This window comes from Drosophila suzukii, chromosome 2L (genome assembly GCF_043229965.1).
Source record: "Drosophila suzukii chromosome 2L, CBGP_Dsuzu_IsoJpt1.0, whole genome shotgun sequence".
Classification (NCBI taxonomy): Eukaryota; Metazoa; Arthropoda; class Insecta; order Diptera; family Drosophilidae; genus Drosophila; species Drosophila suzukii.
The window spans coordinates 5530459-5554921 of NC_092080.1; the positions used below are offsets into that span (position 1 = coordinate 5530459).

Consider the following 24463-nt stretch of genomic DNA (forward strand, 5'->3'; position numbering starts at 1 on the left):
CAGAAGAACCGAACGCCGCGAACTCAGCTGATTGAATGAAAACGCCAAGCGGAGCAGCAGCCACATTAGCTCCACACAGCGCTCTTTGAGAGAGGGGCAACGAGACAGAGAGAGCGATAGAGAGCTCCAATTAGTGGGGGCAGAGCAGAAGCAGAGCAACAAGCAGCGGCAGAGAGCGAGAGAGAGGCGTCCAGCAGGTAAGCTTGTTGCATTGTTAGTGCTGCCCCTTGAACAGGGATGAAACTTAATGGATGTGTTTAAATATTACAAAAATAATCATCAATTAAAAAAATAATTAATTTTAAATAATTGTGTTGGGACACTGATAGGTTTACTTTTTTCTAAATTTCATTTATTCCTTTTTGAGTTCTTTCCTTGTATGGGTATACAAAAGTATCATTGTTATTTTATTATTATTACGATTTTAAAATATATGCCAAATTTTGTGTAGATCCTTATATACTGATACTTCCAAAAACTTCCTAACGGAATTATCTTAATTTTAGAAAATACGTTTATTGTTTTAGGATCCCTCAATTCTTCATTGTTGTATTTTAACCAAATAAATATTTTAAAGTTGATAAAATCTAAAAACGTATAAGATTTACATATTTCAATATATGAAACCCAAAATCCAATAATCTCAAAGGATGCAACACCCCTTTTATTCCCTCCCCCTTTTTCTCTTTGACACATCCATGGATATGGATGCAGCGACGTCAGCAGTGCAGTTGCAGCAAGAAACAGTTATAAATTGCCTGAAATGGAGCATTTTTAGCAATTTTTCATTCACACATTCCCAGCGTCGCTCTCACGAGCAGCCCTGCAGCTCTTTTTCTTTCTTTCTCAGTGTCATTTATGTTGGGGCTGCTCTCTTGCTATTCTCTCTCTGGCCCCATGGCCTCTCCTCTCTCAGCATAAAATGCAAAGCCAACTAAACCAGCGGTGTTGTTGTTCTTGTTGGGGCTTATGTAACTTTCGGGCATCCGCAGGCACAGAAAGCAGAAAGCGTTGAAGGGCAGTCAGCGACCTCGTTCTAGAAAAGAAGCCATCTCTCCAGCCCCACCACACCCCAAAAGAAAGCCCCCGAAGAAGAAGGAGGAGCAGCCACAGCAGTGAAAAGCGCGTAGTATAAACATGCTGTAACATATACAGTACTACTTCTGGTATAGATCTTCTGGATCTGCAAGTTTGACCTCTAAACATCCAACAAGATTATGTTCTTAAAAAGTTCTTATATCTTTTTTAAGTAATATCTTTAAAAGATATTTACCTTTCAGTTAAAAAAAAAAGCACTTTTATTTAAATTACTTACTTCTGCTTTTCAAACCAAAAAATGGTATAGCAATAGTAAAAGAACTTAAATTTTGACCTCTAAACATCCAAAAAGATCATGTTTTAAAAAATTTCTAAAAATATCCTCAAAATAATATCTGTAAGGGTCAATCCGTTCGTTTTAAAACAAAACAGAGCTGAAACTTAGATTAAAATATAACTTTACAATTTTTTTTAAACCTAAAATGAAAATCTATTGCATGAAAAGTTCACTTTACAAAAGAACAACTGTGCAACCCAAAAGGGGAACGAGAAAGAAATGTAGGGTTTTTGCCATGCAGAACAGGAAGGGTGGTGGAGGTGGTTCTTTATGGGTATAGTTTGGGGGTGTGGCTTGGCGGGAATATCAAAGTCATGCCAAATTGCGCAACAGCCAAAGCGTTATTCTTGGTAACCCGCTGACCGAGGATTTTGAGGACAGGGGGAAATGGAAGCTAAACTCGAATTCCAGTGGTCAAGTCTGAAGTACTCGAAGAAATTCTTAATAAGCATTATGTATAAGACTTGCCATGGTTACAATACAAGTTAGAAACTTCAAGGTTTACGTAAAGTACCCGCTCTACTTTCTTTGTAAGCCAATGAACAAGTTATTCTAAACATTTCGCTTGGTAAACTTAAAAAATCAGAACAGGTTTTGGATTAACTTAAAAGAAATAACAAATACTTTCACCACATAGTTCTAATTTTCCTCCACGAGCAGTTGTGCTTTATATGACTTTATTATTATTTCTTAACAATATCCGCACTTCCCCAGCAACATCCGTACTTACCAAATCAGGTATTATGACATCCTTTCGTTCCTAGACTGTCCTTTGTTCCCCGTTCCCCAACATGCCTTATAAACCCCATTTGTGGAGCAACCTCTCACCTTTTTATGGACTTCCGCAGCAATAGATCTAGTAAACAATAATGCCCCCACCCCACTCTCTTTTCACTGGGCACTATCACATTCTGCCCGGCCCGTTCAAGCGTAATTTAATTTCTTGCGCCATTTATTTATAGTGTTCAGGAGGCAAAGGAACTCGGGCCAACGGCCAGGATAGTTTTGCCTGCGGGTAAATTATGGCTCCTGGGTAAATTAGGTTAGGTCATAGTCAGGATGGAACGATGCGGATGTAGATGGATAGGTAGGGTACACCTCTGATGCCATTGGCGAGTCTTCTGGAAAATGTCACTGGACCGAATGTGACACTTACTAGAACAAATATTTACCCCGTTTATGATTTATGATCTTATATAATCAAAAATATGAGTGTAGCTTTAAAGTTGTTTATAAAAATATTTAAGTTTCCTTATTACCAGGTACCGCTCATAAAAGTTTTGAGACTGTTTTCTATCTAAAAACTTCTTGTTTTGTATAGTCATTTCTTGGTACATATGTTCAACAGGCTTTCAAAAAGATATGCTATATTTTTTTTAAATTTAATACTCGTATACTTAACCACTTTTTAGTGGATGCTTAGTTCCCTAATGAGTACTATCCCCGTATAAGCCCTATATGCCCCCTTGTTTATCACCCCCATATTTCGTTTTTCTGTTTTTGTTATGCGGTGGCATCTGTTTTTGCCACAGGAAAAGTGAAGGAAAAGCGGGGAAAAGCGGAAGGGAGTGCGTAAAATGCGTTTTAATTGAAAGGAAATGTTCAAAGCACATGTGCATCTGCTAGTCAACAAGGGATGGGAGGGGGGAGGTGGTTCGGAAAAGGGGGCGGCAGGCCTGTGTCTGCTAATTGAATTACCTTTCGGTTGCCTTTCCCATTAGAAGTGCCGCCAAGTTCTCGAGCTGCTTGTTTGCTTTTCATTTAATACCAATTTTGATTCAATTTTTGTTTTCTTATTTTTCTGACCCAATTTCGTTTTTTGCTTTCGTGCATTTGCAGCTGTCTCCGTCTAACTTTGTGCAGCCCAGAGAGGGGCCAAGAGAATCGCTCTCGCTCTCTCTTTGAGGTGGGTAGGACTTGCACTTTCTAACGGTTCTAAATTTAAAAAATATATTTTAAAAATGTTTTGGAACAAAAGTTAGGAACTAGTTTTTAAGTTAGGGAAAACAAATAAATATACCTAAATTATAAACTAAATACCATAAGGTGTTTAATATAATATAGTGGTTCCAAACACACTACAAATTTTAGGAAATAGTTTTACAGAATTAAAATATATATGATAATAATATGATGATAAATAGGATTATAAACTAAAAACCATAATATATTGGTTCTGAAAAAAGTACCTTCTTAACTTCTCATCTTTAGACTTCCAAGATGGGTGCAGGTGATGCGGAGAACGGCAAGAAGATCTTTGTGCAGAAGTGCGCCCAGTGCCACACCTACGATGTGGGTGGCAAGCACAAGGTGGGTCCAAACCTCGGCGGGATCGTGGGCCGCAAGAGCGGCACTGCCCCCGGATACAAGTACACGGAGGCCAATCAGAAAAAGGGTGTCACCTGGACGGAGGGCAACCTGGACGAGTACCTCAAGGACCCCAAAAAGTTCATTCCCGGCACCAAGATGGTCTTTGCCGGTCTCAAGAAGGCTGAAGAACGGGCCGATTTGATCGCCTTCCTCAAGACAAACAAATAAAATACTAATTCCTGCGAAACAACAAGATCGGTAACCATAATATCTGGAACACTGCGCTAAAGAATTCATTCAAAATATGCCGCTATTCCTTGATTTTATCTTTAGCTGGCAACTATCCTATGCCCAATAACATTAAAACTTGTTTCCTTCTTTATTCAATTAAAGTTGATGAAACTAAAACGTCGTTTTTGATTTTGATATGCGCGCGTAAAGGGATTTATAGGAGTTCTAAAGCATACAGCTTTTAACAGATGTTAAAAATTGTTTTATTGGCTCCTGATACAAGCGGTTAATCTCCTCGGTTTTTTATTACTAGTAAATAGATTACAAATATTTATTTATATTACTAAGAAAAACTAATTCATTTTTAATTAAACTGAATATTGCTGGTATTCTGGAATCTGAAATGGTATATGATGGTATTTATTTTCAGGCAATATACGGTCCCACACTAATTTCAAAAAACGAAACGACTAAACATAGCGGTCATTCGTGAAAAATCGGCAACGCTCGACGTTTGTGTTCAATGTAAGTAGTGGGTGGACTTTTCGAATATTCAAGTGACGTAAATATTACCTTGAATAGTTATTGATTAGCGAGTTCTCGTACAGATAATAAGGGTAAACACTTCCGCGTAGTTAAAGTTGCATAAGTTCCAGCCTCGAAATGCTGTGAAAATTATTCGCATGCAAATTAAATATTTTTTTGGGGGATGATTCAGGTTACATAAACGCGTCCTTGTGTGTGTGTGTATAATAGTGCGATTCATCCGGGAGGTGTTTACTAGTTTATTTGTTGTACGTTTTTATTAGTCAAAAAAGTAAGCAAAAAATTATTAATGGTAAAAATAGCAATCCAAAGTCACATTGCCATTGAAAAAATCGGCAAAGAGAGTCGATTACATGAGCAAAAAGAGAGAGTACAGAACCCGATCATCAGCTGTCTCGCTCGCTCTGTCTGGCAAAAATATATCAATTCTTGGAATCTTTTTGTTTGCCTTTGCCGTAGCTTTGGAGTTTAAAAGCCCGCCACGTGGTTGCTAAGCAGGTTTCTTCTTTCGCTAATGTGCCATTTTCTATATGGCAAAAAAATAAGAGTTTTCACCTTTGCAAGGAATGAGGCTTATGTAACATTCGCTTTTCTAAGGAAACTTGGATGTTGGCCCAATTTGCACTCATCTCTTTGTTCTCACCCTCTCTCTCTCTCACACCCACACAAAGGCGAGAATACAGCTGCCTTTGGCCTGCTTCCAATTTTCCAATTGCACTTTCCCTTCCTCTCGCACACGCACACGCATCATGAGAACTTACTAAAAAGTTCTCATCAAGGCCAAATCAGATGTTGACATTGTTGTTGCTTTGCCTTCACTCACTCTCTAAGTGCATGCTTTGTACACAGAGAGAAAATAAAAATGTGATATAATAGATTTCTATTTTACATGTAAAAAATGTTAAATCAAAAACTAGTATTTCCACAGTAATAAAAATTTTTCTATATATTGCTTTCATAAATGAATATTTGTTCCAAATCAATTTTAAAAATGTTAATATTTCTGTATTTGACCTTGTCTGATTTCTTCCAGTGTAGTTGCGTGCGTGTGTAGGTGACTTACTCATTGCAACGACACTTTGCTCTCTCAAGTTCAAATAGCTGCATGCAACTTATTAGCCGGCAATTATCAAGTTGACCATAACACAGACCCTGGGAATTCTACTATTCCAGTTATATAAACAACTAACGCTTTTTCTTATGATGCTTCCTGTAGAATTTTTTAGCCTGTTGCTGAGTGATTTCATTCTGACGCAATTATTCAGCGATTGGCGAATGTGTGAGAGGGAGAGAGTGGGGGCAACAACATGTGACCAGCGTCTGAAGCTTTTTTCAAAGTCTGTGTTTTTGATGACGTTGCTCTACACGCGCGTGAAAAAGGGGAAAAATAATATGTGGGTGGAAAGGGGGAGGAGAAGGTAAATGGGAATGCAGACTCAGTTAGATAATACAAATGATAGCCTTATCAGGAACAGCCGACTAATGCACTTAGCATAAGCGATTTTAATAATTCCGTTTCCGCAGCAAGCTTATCAATTGTTTACATAACAGGGCAAGGGGACAAATATATTTTTCACGGCCCCTACACACAAAAAAATTATCACAAAATGTATAAAAGTTTACCACATTGATATTATTATGTTAAAATATTATAAATTTTCTAAATTATATTACTAATGTTCTGTTGATTAATAGTTGTTAGTAATGTTTTTAACATTTTTAATTATATGTTCTAGTATTGTGATGATAATGTATGGTTAGATTTTGATTTCAACAAACATTTTATTTATTTTCCAATTCGGAAATACTTTTCAAAAATTAGGTAAAATAGCTTTGAGAAGTTAAATAATTTGTTTCCAGTGCAACCGGTATTATCAGATTTAATAGATCTGAAACGTTTGCATAATGATAAGAATATAATTAATGATTAGGTTCTTGACAATACCAATACCAATCAGCAAATATTACTTTCGAAAAATTATGAACTTTGGAACCAACTTTGCTAGCAACAGAGTTAACAAAAGGTTGCTTAATAGGAATTTCTTTTTAGAATTCCGTCTAAGTTGTTAGGCAATGTTAGATGTATTACTTTGATCATTTACTAATTTGCTTTATCTTTTGTCTTTCAGTCGAGTCCGTGTTAACACATCAATCAACCACATAATCCACAATGGGCGTGCCTGCTGGTGATGTTGAGAAGGGAAAGAAGCTGTTCGTGCAGCGTTGCGCCCAGTGCCACACCGTTGAGGCCGGCGGCAAGCACAAGGTGGGACCCAACCTGCATGGTCTGATCGGTCGCAAGACCGGACAGGCGGCCGGATTCGCGTACACGGACGCCAACAAGGCCAAGGGCATCACCTGGAACGAGGACACCCTGTTCGAGTACCTGGAGAACCCCAAGAAGTACATCCCCGGCACCAAGATGATCTTCGCCGGCCTGAAGAAGCCCAACGAGCGTGGCGATCTGATCGCCTACCTGAAGTCGGCCACCAAGTAAAGGTGCTATCCACAAACTCACCAACAACCTCTGCAGGATGTCTAACTGTATTATTGTGTTCAGTCACAGTCCGGCAACAACAGCAACTACAACAAATCAACAAAGTACAGACCTAAAAACTACAATTATGTTAATTATAAAGTTTAAATAGGACAATTTATTATTTAATTTAAATAAAAAGTGGAATATTTAATTTAAACCCGATGAGAATTGTGACAACCACAAGAAAAAGTTAAATAATAAAAAAAATAACTAAAAACGATGGAAAGGTGTTTAATTTTGAGTGGGGGGAAAAAGAAAACATTGAAGTTTTAGAACCTATCTATTGCTAGAAAGATCTATGATCCCTTGCTCTTGAGTTCAAGCTTTAAAGCTTATAACATTCTGCCTTTAAAGAGTTTTTTATTTAAGGGAACTCCCCAGCTCTTAGTCATGCAAAATTAATTTCATTATCGGTAAAGAGAACTATATACTGGCAACATTTATTCTCTGATAACCATTTATTGAAAAGCAAAGAGTAGGTCATAGGCCCCAGACTATATCACGTGCCTCAACAATACTATAGTATAAAGAGAAGCCACTAAGAGATTTGCCTAGGTCTCGTGCCCTAGATAAGATCCGATAGCTAGTAACTGAACTATGAAACCGTTCTAAAAGAGCTCCGCACCTACCTAATCAAATATTGCGTCACAGTGTGGTAGCAATTCTGAAAGAGAGAGCCCCTCTACAAAGTAAACTTTTCTCTTAAATCACATGTCAATTCTTACAATATGAATTATACAAAAATACACTTCAAAGTTGGAATAATTTTGGCTAGTTTATGTATATTTTCTTTTACACTCGCAAAACTTTATCGTACACTTTAATAACAACTTTATTATGCATTACATATTTTTCATTTCAATTATGCTTATTTGATTTATTTTTAAATGAAAGAAATACTTGATAGGTTTATACAATATATTTTTGTTTCTTTAGTTTTGTTTTTTTTTGTTTAGTTGTGGGTGCGCTGACGCGATTATAATACAAAAGAAGTGCATATCATTTGGTTTAGAAAAAACTCTGTACAGCGGCGCACACATAATATTAAGAACACAAATAATAATAACAACAAAATATAAACAATCGAATTGAATGGAACAATCCTAGAGGATAGACGTTTGTATTTGCTCTGCCATTACAGTGAATTGCTTTTTTGGAATGCCAACAAAAAATCGAATTGTTCTCTCAATACGTTTTATGGACCGAGGGCGTAAATGGGCGTGGTCGGAGGTATGGGCTAAACAAGAACTTAGTTTAACAAACATGCGCTTAAGGTAGCAAGAACAAACATCATTGTAAGTGTGGTGGAGAGGTGAGGGATCAGGCTGGAGATATAGATCCCTCCGCGACTCTTATTGTTAGTTAAGGTATCAGGCTGGCGGCCTGGCTAGAATATTTGTTGTGTGCCTGTGCATGGATGACTGATTGATTGGACCACTTAGGCCTTGCCAGTGATGGGTGCGGAACCTTGTTTCTGGTTCTCGTTCTCCTTCTCCAGCTGCTTGCCCAGGTATTCCCTGATAATAAAAACAAATAGTATTTTGAGTACACAGAGAATTTTGATCATCATAATGGTCATGGAATGAAAATGATTGATAAGAGGATCACAGGACCTGTATGCGGGATATGGGGAATGCATGAGAGAATATGCACTCAAAATCCATACTAACCAGTTGTGTACCATCAGCTTTTGCACGGCCAGCAGGGCTTCATATCGCACATTGGGATCCTCGTGTCCCAGATGCTGCATCACGATCTGTTTGCCACCCAGCTGCTCCAGCACACTAAGGAAAAGGGGATTATTAATAAGCTGCCAAGTACTAGAAAGTTGAAATGGTTTTGGGTGGCTTTCAAAAGGTACAACCCTTAAACTAGGGGAGTTCCAAATATCTATACTATATACTCACTGCTTTCCGCGGGGATAGTGACGCACATACTCTCCGATATCAAAGCAGGCGACGGATAGGATGATGGCGTCCTTGGAGGTCTCCAGCAGGTGGACAAGGATGCGCAGCAGCTCGTAGTTCTTCTCGTTCAGGCGCTGGGCATTCTCGCGCCAGAACTTGGCCGACTTGTGGACAGGCGACCACTCCAAGCGACCGCTGCGCACCTCAGTGGCGTACTCATCGAAGGAGCTCAGGTCCTGCACAGAGTTCTGCAGCTTCTCGCTGAGGTACTCCACATCGGCGGTGATGTCCTCGTCGTCGAAGCGACGCTGCTCGAGAATGGATAGCTGCTTCAGCACCTTGCACTGGACCATGGCGATGCAATGGTCCTTGGCCACCGATAAATCCTCTGGCTTCTCAATTAGATTGCGGAAGACAGCGAGGATGATGCGGGTCACCTTCTCCTTGGCACAATCGCTGAGGATATCGGCCAGGATGGGGATCACGCTGAACTTGTTCATCTTGGCGGCCAGCAGGGGATTGAAGGTCAGCACCCATAGGCAGAAGATCAACTGGTATTGCACCTATGAATAAGAAATCGAATTTAAATTGTACCAAACAATTTAGGCATTTCAATTTCAAACTCACCTGGAAGTTGACACGGGTCGAGAGGATGCGGATCAGAGTGCTGATGCCGTCGACGCCCACGAAGGCGAATCGGTACTCATCCACGCGGAGCATCATCTGCAGGCAGCGGGCCACCGATTGGATGTATTCGTTGTTCTATCAATGTTAAAAAAATCCCATTAGTTTATCCTCGAATTCGATTTCACTTTTCATTGGTTAGGTTTGTTAGTTATGACGATATCAGCTGGAATCTATTTTTGGCTAGCTACAACAACGATAATTACTATAAGCTACGCACAATAGGAGAAATATAGTGAAATAGAGAGTGTACAACATTTAAAGAGAGTTTAATATGCAACATCAATGGGGGTTCGAACAGTTCACCTTATGCCATTGTTTATCTTTGTGTAATTTTGGTTGATTTTCGTGTAGTTTTAACCATCACCTGAAACTTGATTTACCGTTACACCACACTGATATGCCTTTTATACACCGCTTGACAACACTGGTTGCTAAGTCCTTCGCGCCGGATTCTCCTTCTGTTTTCTCACGCGCTATTAGTCGGGTTAGTAAACAATTACGAAATAGACTAAGAAATATCACACAAACACACGGATCACAGTCGAAGAGGTATATTTTAACGTCCATTTAAATTATAGAATGAATTTTAGAATTTTGGGATTTAATTTGTACGGAAATTCTTGATATTTTTGTTATAGACATTATATTTTGTTATATACCATTAAAATATAGAACCTGAGAATGTTAGGATCAAATTTGTTCGAAAATTAGCAATATTTTTTATAGACCATAGATTTTGTACCGTATAATACGACTTGTCTTATCGACTGTGATTCTTCGTATGCCCATAATTGTTTGATAGTTTATTCGTGTTTTGTGTGTGTTTTTGGTGGGTGGGTAAGTGGATGTATTGGTTGTTTCGGCGAGTGGATTGCTGCGAGATTGTTTTTTTTGGGTTTAGTGGTTTGGAATACCGGTATCACGGATTTGCTGTCCTGCTGCTGGTGGTCACTGCTACCGCCCACCTCCCGATAGCTCTCGTTGGCCCCCTCGGCCAGCTGGTGCTGCTGCTGCAGCTGGGCCAGAGTGGGACTGTACTGGTGGCCATGGTGGTCTTTGTCTTTGCCATGCTGTCCATGCGTGTGCACAAGGATCGTTTGTGTCCGCTTGGCCAGCTGGGCCATCTCTTGCAGATAGGCTAAGCCCTAGGGTGGGATCAGAGGTCGTTGGGTCGTGGGGGTGGTTCGTCCACAGACATCGATTCAATCGATTCATAGATGGTAAATTGCATATAAATTAAAATTGTTCACAGGGTTCAAGTGCAGCGGAACAGATAAATACGTTTGATGGACAAGAACACAAGGTAAATAACATTATTATATTCTGGTGCTATATATGTGACACATGACACACGACTGCACGTGATGATCGGGAGGGGTGAGGTGGCGAAATATATATCCGGGACAATATAAGGTTTGGATATGGTGTGACAAGATTCAGAGTGCTGATGTATGGCATAATGTAGTTACAAACTCTTTGTTTGGATTCCTCATTTGCAGAGATTTCACGAGTATTTCACCAAGACGAGGTCAGTTGTGTTTGGTTTTTAGTCTTATACGAGGTCAGATTCGATTGGTTTAAATTATAATAAATTATTATGGGTATATATACGGAAAGCAATACTGACAAGACATGCAGGAATATAAGGTTAGCTTTGAGTAGAGTTAGATAATTTTTGCTTAGGTATATGAAATAAGGTTTTAAAAATAGTTAGGGGATAGATTTCAATTCGAATTAGGAAGGGAATAAAAAAAAACTTTAATTAATCAAGCAAGAACCATGCTATCTTCCTACGCTACATATCACATGCTAAAAGCTAGTGCCTGATTTGAGAACCCATGAATCATTCCGGAAAGTAGCAAATTTTGTCAATATACAACTAATTTAAATATTTTCACTAACTTAATTAATATTTTAACCAGTAGTGCAGGGATTAACCTCTTATTACTCTTCAGAACAAAAATTGCTTTGTAAAATAGAACATTTCGTCAATATACAACAAAAAAACAAAACTTGCACTGGGTGTCTAAATATACAATTATCTACCAAGATGCAGGATTGTGCATCCTGGGAATTTGAACACTTGGAAAACCATAACCCAGTGCAAGAATTGCTTAGAAAAGTGCCAAGTATATACTAAAACATTCTTCACATGCTCTTCTGGCTTCATTTACATATCATTGACAACATAAACATGCTCGCGGAGGGCTCATCCTCTACCGCACATATGCAGACTCACGTTGCTGGCCAGCTGATCCTTCAGGAACTGCAGATAGAAGTTCAGGTCGGACTTGGGCATGGTCTCATGGCCCCAGCAGGCGAACTTGGCGAGGATGCGCGACGCCATGTTGACAATGAAGCCATCCTGGCGGTTCAGCAGGTTGAGGAACGGACCCCAGATGCACTGCTTCAGCTTGCCGGCCGTCTCATGGAACAGATCCACCCGGGAGCGATCCTCCTGCAGCAGATCGTCGAGCAGCACGAGTATGTACTGGATGGTGGAGTCCTTGGACAGATGCGAGACCAGATTGAGCAGGGTCTTGACCACCTGGCTGGAGTTCGTGGCCAAGTAGCTGGCGCGTGACTTGTCCAGAGCGCTGATCGCCTTGTAGTCCTCCTCGCTGATCATCTGCGACTGCATGTATGATGCCCAGTTGATCGCCCTCGTGCGGATGTCCGCCGCCTGCTGCTGCAGCACCGAGGTGGCAGCAATCATATCTGCGAGATGATCCAATAGACCAGGTTAACCGGAGAGAACGATGGGGTGCTGCGCTGGACAGCCCAACCACCCCACACACCCACACACTCGCACTTCGATTTTTCACCAGAGGTCGACTGCGAATTGCGGGGTGGTGCGGTGCGGGGGAAAAACTCACCAATGTTTTCCTCGGGCAAATACAAGGCGGTAGTCATTTTGAAGGCTTTCTTGCGACGACGCTCGGCACACACAAATTCAAGCACAGAATTTATGAAAATCTATCAAATATTACCCAGTGTTTTTCACACTACTGCGACACGACCGAAATTCAGCTGACTGGTCTTGTGACTTTTCTGCAGCCGTTGATCGAATAGTCGATTAGTGAACATCGATAGGTGAGCGATATCCGAAAGCAATCGTTGTCTTGGGGCTGCCAATTGGTTTTTCGCAACTTCGAGGAAAATATTTTCGAGTTTTAAAATTAAAACCCCTTTATTCACCAATTTACATAATTGATGTGCAGCTTTTTTTTATATTTTCTTGACTCAGGTTTCCCAAAACATGTTTCTCATTTTTGCTTCTCAAACCAGAATATTTAAAAAAAATGTTTAACAACCTCCAGGTGGTTGAACCCAACAGTATCTCTAGTATGCATTATTTACTTTAAAATCAAATTAGAAATTATATTTTGAGTTTTTCTTAATTTAATAATAATTTCAGTCATTAACTTATAATAAAAAATAAGATATTAAATATTTTTAGTTTCGAAAAATTTTACAGCTGACCATAGCTGTGTCAAAATTTAACAGAAACCCATTAAGGCCGTTCCTTCAATAGCTATAAGCCCCCATCATAATGCCCGATTTTTAATAAAAATTCGAACAGTAATAAATTTAAAACTTTGCGCTTTTAGAATATTTCAGTTTTATTTTCCAATCAAGAACAAAATTCGATCTTTACATTTTTTGAACCAAACTATCAAGTTTTAATGGAATTTAAATGTGTTCCTATGTATTGGCATTGTTTAACTTAAGTGATTTGTTTCTTTTAAGTACATTTCGTTTCCTGCTTGACAATATACTATATACATTCTTTATACCTAAGAAAAACAATCTTTTATTTTTTCTTATTTAAATTCAAGGCAACGAAAACCAACAAGTTGGGTTTTTATTATAATTACAAAAAATTTTAAAGGTATATCTTAGTCACAGATTGTCTTTTAAAGTTTGCATTGCCTTTGGTGCTTCACCATATTCGTTCTAGCCGAAAAAGACTTCGAACAGCAGGCACACTTAAAGGGTTTTTCGCCAGTGTGGGTACGCATATGAACTTTCAGATCGCTAGATCGATGAAAAGACTTTGAGCAGTCATCACACTTGTGGGGTTTTTCTGCGGAGTGCGCCCGTATATGTCGATTTAGATCCGACTTGGACAGGAAGGACTTGTTGCATTGGGAACACTTGTTCGGCCTTTCATTAGAATTAGAGTGAGAATAAGAATGAGTCAACAGGTGGTGCTTGAGATGGTGGGCCTTCTTATAGGTCTTTGAACACTGATCACACTTGAACGATCGTTCCCCGGAGTGCATAGTAAAGTGGGCTCTGAGGGCATAGGGACGTGCATAGGAGTTTGGACACTGGGGACATTTGAACGGTCGTATGTCCGAGTGACTTAACAGATGTCGACTGCAACTTGAGGCATACGGAAACGACTTGGGACACTTGGGGCACTTGAACTCTCGAGGAGGACCTGATGGTGAAGGCTTCGGTTTATCGGCCTGATCCTCTGAATGGCTCAAAATGTGTTGCTTCAACTGCTTTTCCTCTGCAAAAGTCTTTGGGCAATCGGAACATCGGAATTGCTTGCTATGAGATCGTGCGTGCAGTATACAGGAATCCTTGTCCGGAAACGATCTCGGGCAATAATTACATTTGTAGGGCAGGTAAGGTGTGGGTATACGTTCCGATGCAGGCAAATCCGATTTCGTTTTATCATTCTTATCATGCAAATGGGTAACGATGTTTTTCTTTAATGGGGTGGTGGATGCAGAAGTCTTTCGGCGCCGTTTTATTTGAGGCTTATCAGATGGTACGTCTGTTTCAGAGTCCGGATTATAATCGTCCTCTTCGAACCCAGTGGTGCTAAAATCTGAATCAGAAAAATCAGACTTTTGACCATCGCCGTCTTCTTCTGAATGGGTTACAATGTGTTGGCTAAACTGCAAGGCATCCGCAAAAGACCTGGGACACAGGGAACACTTGTAACGCCGTTTCCCTCGAGAAGGTAAGTCCGTTGTTTTGGGTATACTACCCAGATCCAGATCTAAAGCAGATAATATATACTTGTGCCCATTATATTGTTCCGTTTCAACGACTTCAATCTTGCAGACATCTTCCTCGAATAGGTCGCTTTCCATTGCCTTGCAGGCTGCCTCCAGAAATATGTCCTCATCAATAGGCTCGTTTTTAACCTTGTATTCCTGGGCGTTATTCGATTCCTCACTATGTACATTTTTGAAAGGTTTTTCCGTTGCCTTGCTGCAAATGGAATCCTCACTGTCTGAAATCCGACAGACTTTCTCCGTCTGCAGTTTTCGGATAATTCCAAATGTGGCTCGGGCATCCTCCAAGCAGGTTGGACATATAGTTTCCGGAAGTGAATCGCCTTTCTCAACCTGGTAACCTGACCACTGGGCAATCATATTCGGAATGGACATTTCCGGGTCCTGCACACCGTCAAAAATATTGATCATATCGCCATCCTGTTGCAGGCAAACCCGGCATACTTCCTCCTCCTCCATTTTCCTAAAAGCTAGCGATTAGAAAATATTTTAAATGTTACATTTATCTTACAGTGGGGATATTTTTTAATAGCGACTATTAATTGTTTACCATAATTCCAGTGTAACCGTGACTTGGGTTTTCAAAGTTGCATACCATCTGGAGAAAAATTGTCTGGTATTTTTATGGTATTGCTATTTTCATGAATATTTTTAATGAATAAAACAAAATGCAGTTCTCATTTCCCTGCAAAAGAAAGCGCTGCTTTCACAAAAATGTAAACTATACACCTTTTCCGAGTTGCGAGAATGGAGAACGTCATCAGGGAAGATTTACAGGACTCTCTGTAGAGATAATAGATCCAGTTCAGGCGAAATCTTTGTATGACAGCGGCTGTTTTGGCAAGGGAAGCAAATCTCGCGGAGGACCGGCATCTGGAGATGAGGATGAAACGCTGCTTCTGGGCTTGGAAGAGTCCTGTTTTCTGGCCTACTACTTGAACACTTTGGAGATAACCAACTTGGCTGGCAGTTCTATGGACTTCCAGGTGTTTTTAGAGGCTGCCAAGAAGCTAAATGAAAGATTTGTAGAGAACCTGGCCTGCTATTTGTATTTAAAGTCGAAGAATTGGGTAATCAAGAGTGGCATCAAGTTTGGCGGTGATTTTCGTAAGTTTTTAGCTCTAGAGTTTCAGTATATTTTTATGATCAGATCTCAATTTCAGTTATTTACAAGCAAAGCCCTCGCTTGTACCATGCCAGCTTCTTAGTTATAGTTCAAACTTCCTGTGATACAGATTACTATCAATCAAAGAACTTGAAGGGCGTTCAACGTGTGGCTGAAACTTCGGATAAGGATGTGCTGCTCCTAACTGTCCATCGACCCAAGGATGTACTCAGTCCCAAGGTCTTGCAGGAGACCACAGTAACAGAGACAATTGTGCGACGTTTCAATTACTTAACTTTTGTACAAAGCAAACAACAATAAGGAACTAATCGGAACTGATTCTACAACTTCTCCAGGCGATGCTTCTTGGGTATGCCGGTGCTGCGATAATCGGCCCGTTCTTGGAGGTATATCTGCTTGCACTCCTCCTTGAAGGCCTCGTTCTGGTACCACTGGGTAAGGCACTCCTTGAGGGCTGAGTTCTGCTTCCGGCAGGTGGCCACCATTAGTATACTGCTGGCCTTGCAGCATTCCTGGAAGTCGGCCACTTCCTTGGAGCAGAATTCAGTTTTGGCACGATCCCGCATTATCTTGGGTATCAGTACTTCCCTCTCAACCTTGCGCAATCTGGTATCGTTGGGGTCACCTAGCGGGAGGATTATTAGTAACTAGTCCTAACTCTTTGTTCCGACGACTCACCAAGTCCATGGGGATTATGTGGGTCTACGGTTGTCTGTTGTTCGAGGCTCATTTTGTGTTAAAAATACTATTTATTTTGTGTAACAACTTTTAGTGTGACTGCCAATGGTAATACTGAAATTGCCTTGTACGTAAAAATACTGAAAATATATATTCCTTATAGAATTCTTGATTCTATTTTGTATTACCTATTAAAATGTTTAATCAATTATGCACAGAAAGCAAAGATATTCTTGCGAAAAAAATTTTTTCATTATGTGATGACGGAGCAACAAAATAGAACTAGACTAGGTTAAATTAAAAATATTTTAAGAATGTTATAAAATAATAGTATCAACCTCCGTTTCGTACCAAAATCCAGACGCATTTTATTACAAAACTGTGCATTTAGAATGCTTAAATCGAAACCTAACTAAGCGGCCAGGCTGGAGGAGCTAATGGGTTCCAAGTTCCGCACACCATCCTTGTCCACCACGGCGACGGTGAAGTTCTTGAGGTTGACGACCAGACGCTTCTGGATCTCGACGATGCACTTCTTGAAGACCTCGTAGGCCTCGTCCTGGGTGATGTTGGGGTGCCAGTAGCGATCGTAGATGCTGGATGCGAAGATGGCACCATAGCCATGACCGGCATAATTCACGGGCATCGCATTGGCCAGGTAGTCAATGAAGTTGAGCTCGGGACCAGCGATGGGATCGTAGCTGGATGGTAAAAAATGCGGTAAGATTTGGAGAGGATAAACCGATCTCTTGATCCTTACCCGGCCACAAACATGTAGACCTGATAGGGCGTGCGACTGCGAAGATATTCGGCCAGATTCTTGCGCGTGAAATGGGCCGACGCATGTGGACTCAAATCGTAGCCGTTGCGCATCTTGTACAGGGCTATGTTCTTCGCAATGAACTCGGTGAACTGCTCCGTGTCGCCAGACTCGCCGACGGTCGATATAAGCAGATTATCCGACACCTTGTGGATTTTGTTCTGATCTGCAAAAGGTTCGAAGTGAAGAAGTCACCGCATGAGACCCAAGCCGCCAAGAAAATTCAGACCCCCGGGCTTACCCTCTTTCATCACGATTATGGAGCGGGCGTGGGTGGTGTCCGCAGCCAGCATCACGAAGTCGGGGCCCTTGATACCCAGGAGTGTCTCCATGTCGCTTTTATTTATATACTTTCCGGGCTTTCGGGAAAATTTCCAAGTTGTTTGTGAGTTGCCGAAAAGCAATGACAAGCAATAGTTAGGAGCAGTGTGTGACCGTGGCAACGAAAAATACCGGACCGGTGAAAAAATACTAACGAAAGTTTGTCATCGAAATTGAGTAACAGCTTATAAATATGTAAAATACAAAAATAAAATAAAATATTTTTTATTAAAATAAAAAAAACTTCTTAAAATAAATAATATAAGGTCCTTTAATTCCTTTACACTTTTTACAGATACAAGTACTTTAACATTTTTTATTTGTTTATTAAGTTAATAATCAGTCAAGTATTTTTAGTCGGGACAAACCTTGTATTTGTAATTGTTTAGTAGTACTTGTTAAATATTTATAAACTTTTTATTTTTCAAATATTTAAAATAAATCTTTTTGACCCCCATGCTAGAAGCTCATTTTTTTTAGTTGGCCACACTGGCCGTTGCTATCATTTTTAATTTCACAATTACCTTCTTAAATAATAGCTAATACACTCTAAGCCATGCAGGCACCTCCTCCAGAACACTGTCCTGGCGTGGAGAGCGAGGAGGCGGGCAAGGGAAACGCCTGCGCCGGCTGCCCCAACCAGAGCATCTGCAGCGATCCCAACAAGAAACTGGAGGATCCCGGCAAGGCTCTGGTGGCCGAATCGCTCAAGGATGTGCGCAACAAGCTGCTGATCCTGTCCGGAAAAGGCGGCGTCGGCAAAAGCACGGTGACCACCTTACTGACCCGCTACCTGGCCAGGAGCTGTCCGGACAGTAACTTTGGCGTCCTGGACATCGACATTTGCGGTCCATCGCAGCCTCGTTTGATGGGCGCCCTGGGCGAGAATGTCCATCAGTCCGGTTCCGGCTGGTCACCCGTGGGAATCGACGACAATGTCTGCCTAATGTCCATCGGCTTTCTGCTCGGCTCCGTGGACGATGCCATCATTTGGCGGGGTCCCAAAAAGAACGGCATGATTCGGCAGTTCCTGAGCGAGGTGGACTGGGGCGATTTGGATCTGCTGCTGTTGGACACACCGCCCGGCACCTCCGATGAGCACATGTCCGTCGTTTCCTATCTGAAGGACGACACTAAGCCGGAATCCCTGCGCGCCGTCTTGGTGACCACTCCACAGGAAGTGGCTCTGTTGGATGTGCGCAAGGAGATCAACTTTTGCAAGAAACAAAATATCCCAATTGTGGGCGTCATCGAGAACATGAGCAGTTTCCGTTGCGGCAATTGTGGAAATAGCTCGGAGATCTTTCCGGCCAAAACCGGAGGAGCTGCTGCCATGTGCGCCGAGATGGGAGTGCCGCTGCTGGGCTCCCTGCCCCTGGATCCACAGGTGGCCAAGGCCTGCGACTCTGGTGACGATATAACAGAGATTAAGAACCCTACCACTGAGGCGCTGGAAGGAATTTGTTCAAAGATTATGGCTAGCTTTAGTTAAGAATGTAAATTTTATAATATACAAATTTTGTTTAATAATACAAAAACATTGACAGAACGAGTGGTCCTACTTAACATGTAACAAAGGTTGGTTGCTGGTACATGATTTACTTAAACTAGTATTTTTGAATGAAACAAATTAGCTGGGGTCATTTTATATACAGCCCACTCTCTCATCAGCGTTTAAATAATCAAATTATAAGGAAATTAGCAGTTTACAACATGAAGCTTTACAAGAGAGAACAGGCCTTTAGTAGTCTAATTATAAAATACGCCTTTGTTTTAAAGTTAGGCATTAACCAGCGGTGGGGAACAGGGCGGACTGTCTAAGGAGACATCCGTTGTTATTCTGCCCGTGGCGTTCGTTTGTTGAATGGCTTCTGCGATGACAGCGCGCTCCACAGTTTGGGCAAAAGTGGTATCCCTTCCTGTGCTTTCCAAGGGCGGAGCAAAGGTGGTTTCTCTTCCTCCCAACTGACTAATCAAGCTGACTATTTGTTCTGAAGCCCTGGCTTGGGTATCCTGTGTTTGATTCTCATCGGGCTGTATGGTAACATCCTGTTCGATGGTCCCGCCCACATACTGACTGTTGGCGATGACGGGCTGCTGAGTGGGCAGCGCAGGCGGATAGTTTAGCATGGTGATGGAGTCCGTGCAGTCGCTGACCTTGTATATGCCCACCAAAAAGTTCGCCAGCTCGAACATGTTGACGCGGAGCGATACAATGATGAACTGCGCGTTCTTCGTACGCTCCTAAAAATGGAATAACGTAGGTATAAGAATGTAAGAATAGATTACAAAATCACTCGCTTATTCACCTTTATATAGTGCCCTACAATTGAGACATTCTTAAAATCCAGCGCCGCATCGATTTCATCCATGAAATACAGCGGCGAGGGCTTGTAGTAATGAAGAGCAAATACCAGGGCCAGCGAGGACAGAGTCTTCTCACCGCCTGAGAGATTCGAGATGTACTTCCAGCTTTTCTTGGGCGGTCGCACCGTGAAGTTCACGCCCTCGGTAAAGGGATCCATGGAGTCCACCAGCTCCAGCTCGGCATCCCCGCCCAGCGTGATCATCTGGTACATTTCCTTCAGCTTTCTCGTAATGATGCTGAACCCATCCATAAACTCCTTGTAGCGACGCTTTCGCACCTCCTCATACTTGTCGCGCATCTCGTTTCGCTTGGAGGTGATGTCCTCCAGGACGCGAACGCGATCCAGGTAGACTATACGCTTCTCGTTGAACTCCTTGATGCAGCCTAAGTTGGGCTTCTTGGTTTTCAGATCCTCCTCCAGCATAGTTTGCTTATATTGCAAGGCTTCTAAGGTCTCTGATTCGAGCTCTTCTTCAGTGAGTTCTTTGAGTGGTGCTTGTGGTTCGGTTTCCCCGGGAATCTCGTTGAGCTTCAAAGGACCCAGTTGAGCCTGCCAGCCGGGAATGTCTGATTTCACCTTGTTCATCTTTCCCGCAGCCGCTTGTAACTTTGTATCTATTTCAATGCGCTCGATATTTCGTTTATTCTCCTCCTTGGTGATCTCATCTATTTGTTTTTTGATATCCGAGGATTGGGATTTGGCCCCTTCTATAGCTGCTTCCGCTTCCTCTGCTTCCTTCTGCAGCTCCTCCTGTTTTTCCTGACATTTCTGGCGGTCCTCGCACAACGCTTTTAACTTCTCCTCCGCAGCTTTAATGTTCTCCCGCAGATTATTATTGTTGCCGGTGATCTTCTGTATATTGCGATCAGCGGAGGCCAGTGCCACATTCAGGGAGCGCACATTGGCGGCCAGCTTCTCGATCTGGTTGCCCACCTTCTTGATCTTGGCCTGCACAGGCTTGACATTTTCGTTTCTCATGGTCTCGTACTGCGTCTGGATCTCGTCGATTTGGCTGGACACAGCCTGCTCAGCAAATTGTGCCTGCTCCAACTCTTGCTTCGCTGCTTCTATTTGCTCCTCCCGCTCTTTGACGGCACCCTCGTCCGTTGTCTTTTTAAGCATCCGCTGGCGCTGCGCCTCACACTGCTTCAGGTTGCTGGCCATCTGTTGCTCCAGGGAGGTAATGCTCACCGCCAGCCGTTTGTACTCCGCCTCGTCCCGCTGCTGGCTGTTCCGTAGGGTTTGAATCTCGCGCTCGAGACTGCCCTGCTGCTCCTGGCAGTAGTTGACACGCGCCTGCAGCTCCTCCGCCTGAATCTGCATGTCCTCCAGAGCCTTCTGTGACATTTGCGAGCTTTCCGCCGATTCGGCAGTCTTCGTGCGCACCTGTGTGCCCATTTTGCCGCGTATTGGGCGATTGCCGCCACCAGACATGGCGCCCGTCATCTCGATCATCTCACCCTTTAGGGTTACCACGCGGAAGCGCTCTCGGCCATAGGCAATGCGGGTGCCTTGCTCCAGTTCGTCGGCCACCAGTGTGTTCCGCAGGGAGAAATAGAAGGCGGTTCTTACACGGTCGTCTTCAACCTTAACTAGATCATACAGTCTGGAAACGTTCTCTGGTCTGCAATCAATATAAAGCTGGTTATTAGCGGACAAATCAATGGAAGTGGTAATTCCATCACATACGTATTGATCCTAGAATTGGCTTCGCGTCGAAGGTGCTCGATCTTTTCCAGCGTAATGAAGGTGGCTCTGCCCACGTTGTACTGCTTCAGGGCACCAATGGCCGCCGATGCAGTGTCATAGTTGTCCGTGACAATGTTGTCCAAGCGTCCACAGGCGGTCGAAATGGCCACATCATACTTGGCATCTATCCCTCCCAAGTCTCCCAGCCGCCCCAGTATGCCTGGGATTTTTCCCTCCGCCTTCATGCGCATAAGAAAGTCAAGGACTTTGTTATTGGAGCGCTGAGCCTGCATGACCGTCGATCTTTCGTTGATCTAAAGGGATTATTATTGATTAGTACAGAAAATCAGGAAAGATAAGCTAGCCAGTCCTCACCTCTGTCCTGAGCTTGTTACACTGCATGGAAAGGTTGCGCTCCTCTTTAACCATTTTATCCACTTCCGCTGTTTTGTTGGCTATATCGCTCTTCATCCGTGGTATGCTCTCCTTTAACTCTTCCACCCTGTTCACCTTCTCCTCAAGACTCTTCTGCGACTGTTCGTAAGAGCTCTTTAAGGTCTCATATTTTCTTGTCTCGGTGGTCTCGGCCTGTTTGAGGATCTTGAGCTGCGACTCGATCACCTGCAGCTCACCCTTGGCCGCGTTGACCTTCTCCTTGAGGCCTACCAGCTCGTCACTGAGCTTTAGGCGCTTCTCGGTCAGCGGTGCCGTGGTTTCCGTCAGCTCGGCCTGTTTCTTTTCTAGTTCCTCATTCAGTGCCACCTTGCTCTTTTCTAGCTCCTCCAGTTTTTTATTACAATCTTCGATTTCGCGTTGGTTTTTCTCCGGCAACTTGTGCAGATCCTCCAGCTCCTTCTCGTTCTTATCTATCTGGGCCTTGTCCTTCTTGCGCTGTTTATTAGTGTTCTCCATGGTGCTTTGAATCTCTGTGTGGGCACTCTCGATGGTCACCAGCCTTTTCTTGATTTGTTCGCGTTTCTTCACTAGAGATTCGTAGGCTCTGAAAGGTGGGTAGATTAAAATGTAATAGGTGTATCTATAGGTTTATTTGTACTTACTCAATTTCTTTGCGAATGATGGTCTCCTTTTCCGCTCGTTCTTGTTTTAGGGCAGCAGTTCCCTCGTCGTGGGTTTTCATCTCCTCCACACAGGCCTCATGCTCCTGTGTGTACTGCTCCAGCTTGCTCTTCTTTATGCTAACGATCTTCTGGATGTGGAAAGACTTGGTCCGCACCAGCTCATTTTCCTTCTTCAGATAGTCTACGGCTTCGTTAAAGGGCTGCTCCAGATCCTTCATTTCGCGCTCGGCCAGCTTGCAGCGGTTGTGCTTCTCGGTTCGATCGTCGGTGAGCTGATCGACCCTCTGGTTTATCTGCTGCAGTGGCCGAATGTAGCGTTGGGTTCCCACAATATCCTCCAGATACTCCAGCATCCCCGTTTCGTTTTCCGTCTGCCCCTTGGGCTTCATCATGGCAATCGACTCCACCTCGCCCTGGAGGATCAAGAAACGGTTGTGCTCCAGATCGACATGGTGTTTTTTCAGCAGCTTGGCCACATCCTTGAGCTGTGCCCGCTTGTCGTTGACCGTATAGTAGGAAGAGTTGTCCGCCATGGCTGTGCGTTCGATGACAATTCTGGAGTCGGGTACATCTTCGCAGGTGCCATCGCCCTTGTCCACGATCTGCTTAAAGTGCACGGCCACCGAGCAACTGCGCAGATTGGGAAAACTCGAGGAGGAGTGGATGAGGGTGGAGACACGCTTGCAACGGATACGATTGGCGCGGCAGCCGAAGACGAACATCATGGAGTCGATGACGTTGCTCTTGCCACTGCCATTGGGTCCAATAATGGCTGTGAAGCTCTGGTGAAAGGGACCCAGTTCCACCTCGCCGGCGTAGCTCTTGAAATTTCGATTCACAATCTTGGCGATGATCAGTCGCGGGCCCACGCTCTCCATGGAGCAATGTGGCGGCACCGGCGGCGGGATGTAAATGTCGCCGATCCTGGTGCCACCCTCCTCGTCGTCGAAGATCAGGGCATCATCGAGGGCGTCCATGCCCGCGTCCTCCTCCTCCTGCTGTTGCTGTGCCCGCAATTGCTGGGCAGTTAGCTGCGGCACCCGGAACTGGCCGCTCTGGCGTCCACCGCCCACTGCCTTGGGCGTGCCCTTGCTAGGACGCGCCTTCTGCATCTTGAGTTTTTCGTAGAGAAAACCAAGAGTGGATTAAACCAAGCCGTGGCCGCCAATTACAAATAACTTTTTTTCGGGCGCCAACAAAAAATAGGACGCTAATTGCAGTGTGACCGTCTTCGTCTACACCCAAAATACCCCAAAGCCACTTCAAATAAGGAAATCTAAGGTGAGTTGGCAGCTCTTTCGTTTAAATTTAAAATGACCGTTACACCGGCTTTAAAAACGGATTAAACGGAAACAAAAAAGTAAGATATCAAATCAATGGTTCTTTCAATATTTGATTTCTTAAAATGACATTTGTTTATAAATTTGTTAAATATGATACATGATAGGTAGTTGGAAACAATGGTTCTTGAGGCCTTATAATTTCTGGTAGGATAGGATATTTATGATAGTTTTTTAAAGTCTCAAAGTTCCTTATAAAGTATACTAATTTAAAAAGAAATGAAAAATGTAACATTCAACCAAAAAATCGATTTGTGAAAATTTAACGACCATTTATATATTTTTAAATCGGAAACCACTATTAAGTAATATGTTGTTACCATACTTATAAATAATTCAGCCAACTAATATTTGAAAAATGCTCTCTCTGGCTCTCAAACATAAATATATCACCCACTGCAAAGAGC

The 24463-nt window shown here is 42.6% G+C and overlaps 9 protein-coding genes across 12 annotated transcripts; 4 read left to right on the top strand and 5 right to left on the bottom strand.

Moving 5' to 3' along the window:
• The first annotated feature begins 63 nt into the window (after positions 1 to 63).
• On the top strand, positions 64 to 4060 carry Cyt-c-d (Cytochrome c distal). The gene is made up of 2 exons (XM_017080854.4): positions 64 to 197; positions 3587 to 4060. The coding sequence occupies exon 2, from the start codon at positions 3596 to 3598 to the stop codon at positions 3911 to 3913; it is 318 nt and encodes a 105-aa protein (XP_016936343.1). The 5' UTR covers positions 64 to 197; positions 3587 to 3595; the 3' UTR covers positions 3914 to 4060.
• Positions 4061 to 4315: 255 nt separating this feature from the next.
• On the top strand, positions 4316 to 7221 carry Cyt-c-p (Cytochrome c proximal). Its single transcript, XM_017080841.4, has 2 exons — positions 4316 to 4441; positions 6592 to 7221. Exon 2 carries the CDS (start codon positions 6633 to 6635, stop codon positions 6957 to 6959), a length of 327 nt encoding a protein of 108 aa, XP_016936330.1. The 5' UTR covers positions 4316 to 4441; positions 6592 to 6632; the 3' UTR covers positions 6960 to 7221.
• Positions 7222 to 7815: 594 nt separating this feature from the next.
• On the bottom strand, positions 7816 to 12663 carry VhaSFD (V-type proton ATPase subunit VhaSFD). Of its 2 annotated transcripts, XM_017080782.4 has the most exons (7): positions 12472 to 12663; positions 11835 to 12313; positions 10510 to 10740; positions 9536 to 9670; positions 8909 to 9471; positions 8672 to 8785; positions 7816 to 8518 (listed from the first exon to the last, which is right to left on the bottom strand). In XM_017080782.4, exons 1-7 carry the CDS (start codon positions 12506 to 12508, stop codon positions 8440 to 8442), a joined length of 1638 nt encoding a protein of 545 aa, XP_016936271.1. In that variant the 5' UTR covers positions 12509 to 12663; the 3' UTR covers positions 7816 to 8439. The 2 variants fall into 2 exon arrangements, with proteins under 2 accessions (XP_016936271.1, XP_016936279.1); XM_017080790.4 differs by lacking the exon at positions 10510 to 10740.
• Positions 12664 to 13193: 530 nt separating this feature from the next.
• On the bottom strand, positions 13194 to 15319 carry LOC108014635 (zinc finger protein 260-like). Of its 2 annotated transcripts, none has more exons than XM_017080800.4 (2): positions 15185 to 15319; positions 13194 to 15104 (listed from the first exon to the last, which is right to left on the bottom strand). In XM_017080800.4, exon 2 carries the CDS (start codon positions 15091 to 15093, stop codon positions 13513 to 13515), a length of 1581 nt encoding a protein of 526 aa, XP_016936289.2. In that variant the 5' UTR covers positions 15094 to 15104; positions 15185 to 15319; the 3' UTR covers positions 13194 to 13512. The 2 variants fall into 2 exon arrangements, with proteins under 2 accessions (XP_016936289.2, XP_016936296.2); XM_017080807.4 differs by having other exon boundaries at positions 13194 to 15097; positions 15146 to 15245.
• Positions 15303 to 16086, top strand: Tsen2 (tRNA splicing endonuclease subunit 2). Of its 2 annotated transcripts, none has more exons than XM_017080818.4 (2): positions 15303 to 15741; positions 15798 to 16086. In XM_017080818.4, the coding sequence occupies exons 1-2, from the start codon at positions 15303 to 15305 to the stop codon at positions 16058 to 16060; spliced, it is 702 nt and encodes a 233-aa protein (XP_016936307.3). In that variant the 3' UTR covers positions 16061 to 16086. The 2 variants fall into 2 exon arrangements, with proteins under 2 accessions (XP_016936307.3, XP_070850969.1); XM_070994868.1 differs by having other exon boundaries at positions 15785 to 15925.
• Positions 16011 to 16586, bottom strand: LOC108014664 (COX assembly mitochondrial protein homolog). Its single transcript, XM_017080829.4, has 2 exons — positions 16439 to 16586; positions 16011 to 16385 (listed from the first exon to the last, which is right to left on the bottom strand). Exons 1-2 carry the CDS (start codon positions 16488 to 16490, stop codon positions 16081 to 16083), a joined length of 357 nt encoding a protein of 118 aa, XP_016936318.1. The 5' UTR covers positions 16491 to 16586; the 3' UTR covers positions 16011 to 16080.
• A 191-nt stretch (positions 16587 to 16777) lies between these two features.
• On the bottom strand, positions 16778 to 17679 carry Prosbeta4 (Proteasome beta4 subunit). Its single transcript, XM_017080874.4, has 3 exons — positions 17500 to 17679; positions 17199 to 17424; positions 16778 to 17139 (listed from the first exon to the last, which is right to left on the bottom strand). The coding sequence occupies exons 1-3, from the start codon at positions 17588 to 17590 to the stop codon at positions 16851 to 16853; spliced, it is 606 nt and encodes a 201-aa protein (XP_016936363.1). The 5' UTR covers positions 17591 to 17679; the 3' UTR covers positions 16778 to 16850.
• Positions 17680 to 18059: 380 nt separating this feature from the next.
• Nubp1 (NUBP iron-sulfur cluster assembly factor 1) lies at positions 18060 to 19128 on the top strand. Its single transcript, XM_017089684.4, has one exon. The coding sequence runs from the start codon at positions 18136 to 18138 to the stop codon at positions 19069 to 19071; it is 936 nt and encodes a 311-aa protein (XP_016945173.3). The 5' UTR covers positions 18060 to 18135; the 3' UTR covers positions 19072 to 19128.
• glu (structural maintenance of chromosomes 4-like protein gluon) lies at positions 19063 to 23940 on the bottom strand. Its single transcript, XM_017089683.4, has 5 exons — positions 22696 to 23940; positions 22013 to 22637; positions 21638 to 21951; positions 19889 to 21572; positions 19063 to 19823 (listed from the first exon to the last, which is right to left on the bottom strand). The coding sequence occupies exons 1-5, from the start codon at positions 23826 to 23828 to the stop codon at positions 19359 to 19361; spliced, it is 4221 nt and encodes a 1406-aa protein (XP_016945172.2). The 5' UTR covers positions 23829 to 23940; the 3' UTR covers positions 19063 to 19358.
• Positions 23941 to 24463: the final 523 nt, after the last annotated feature.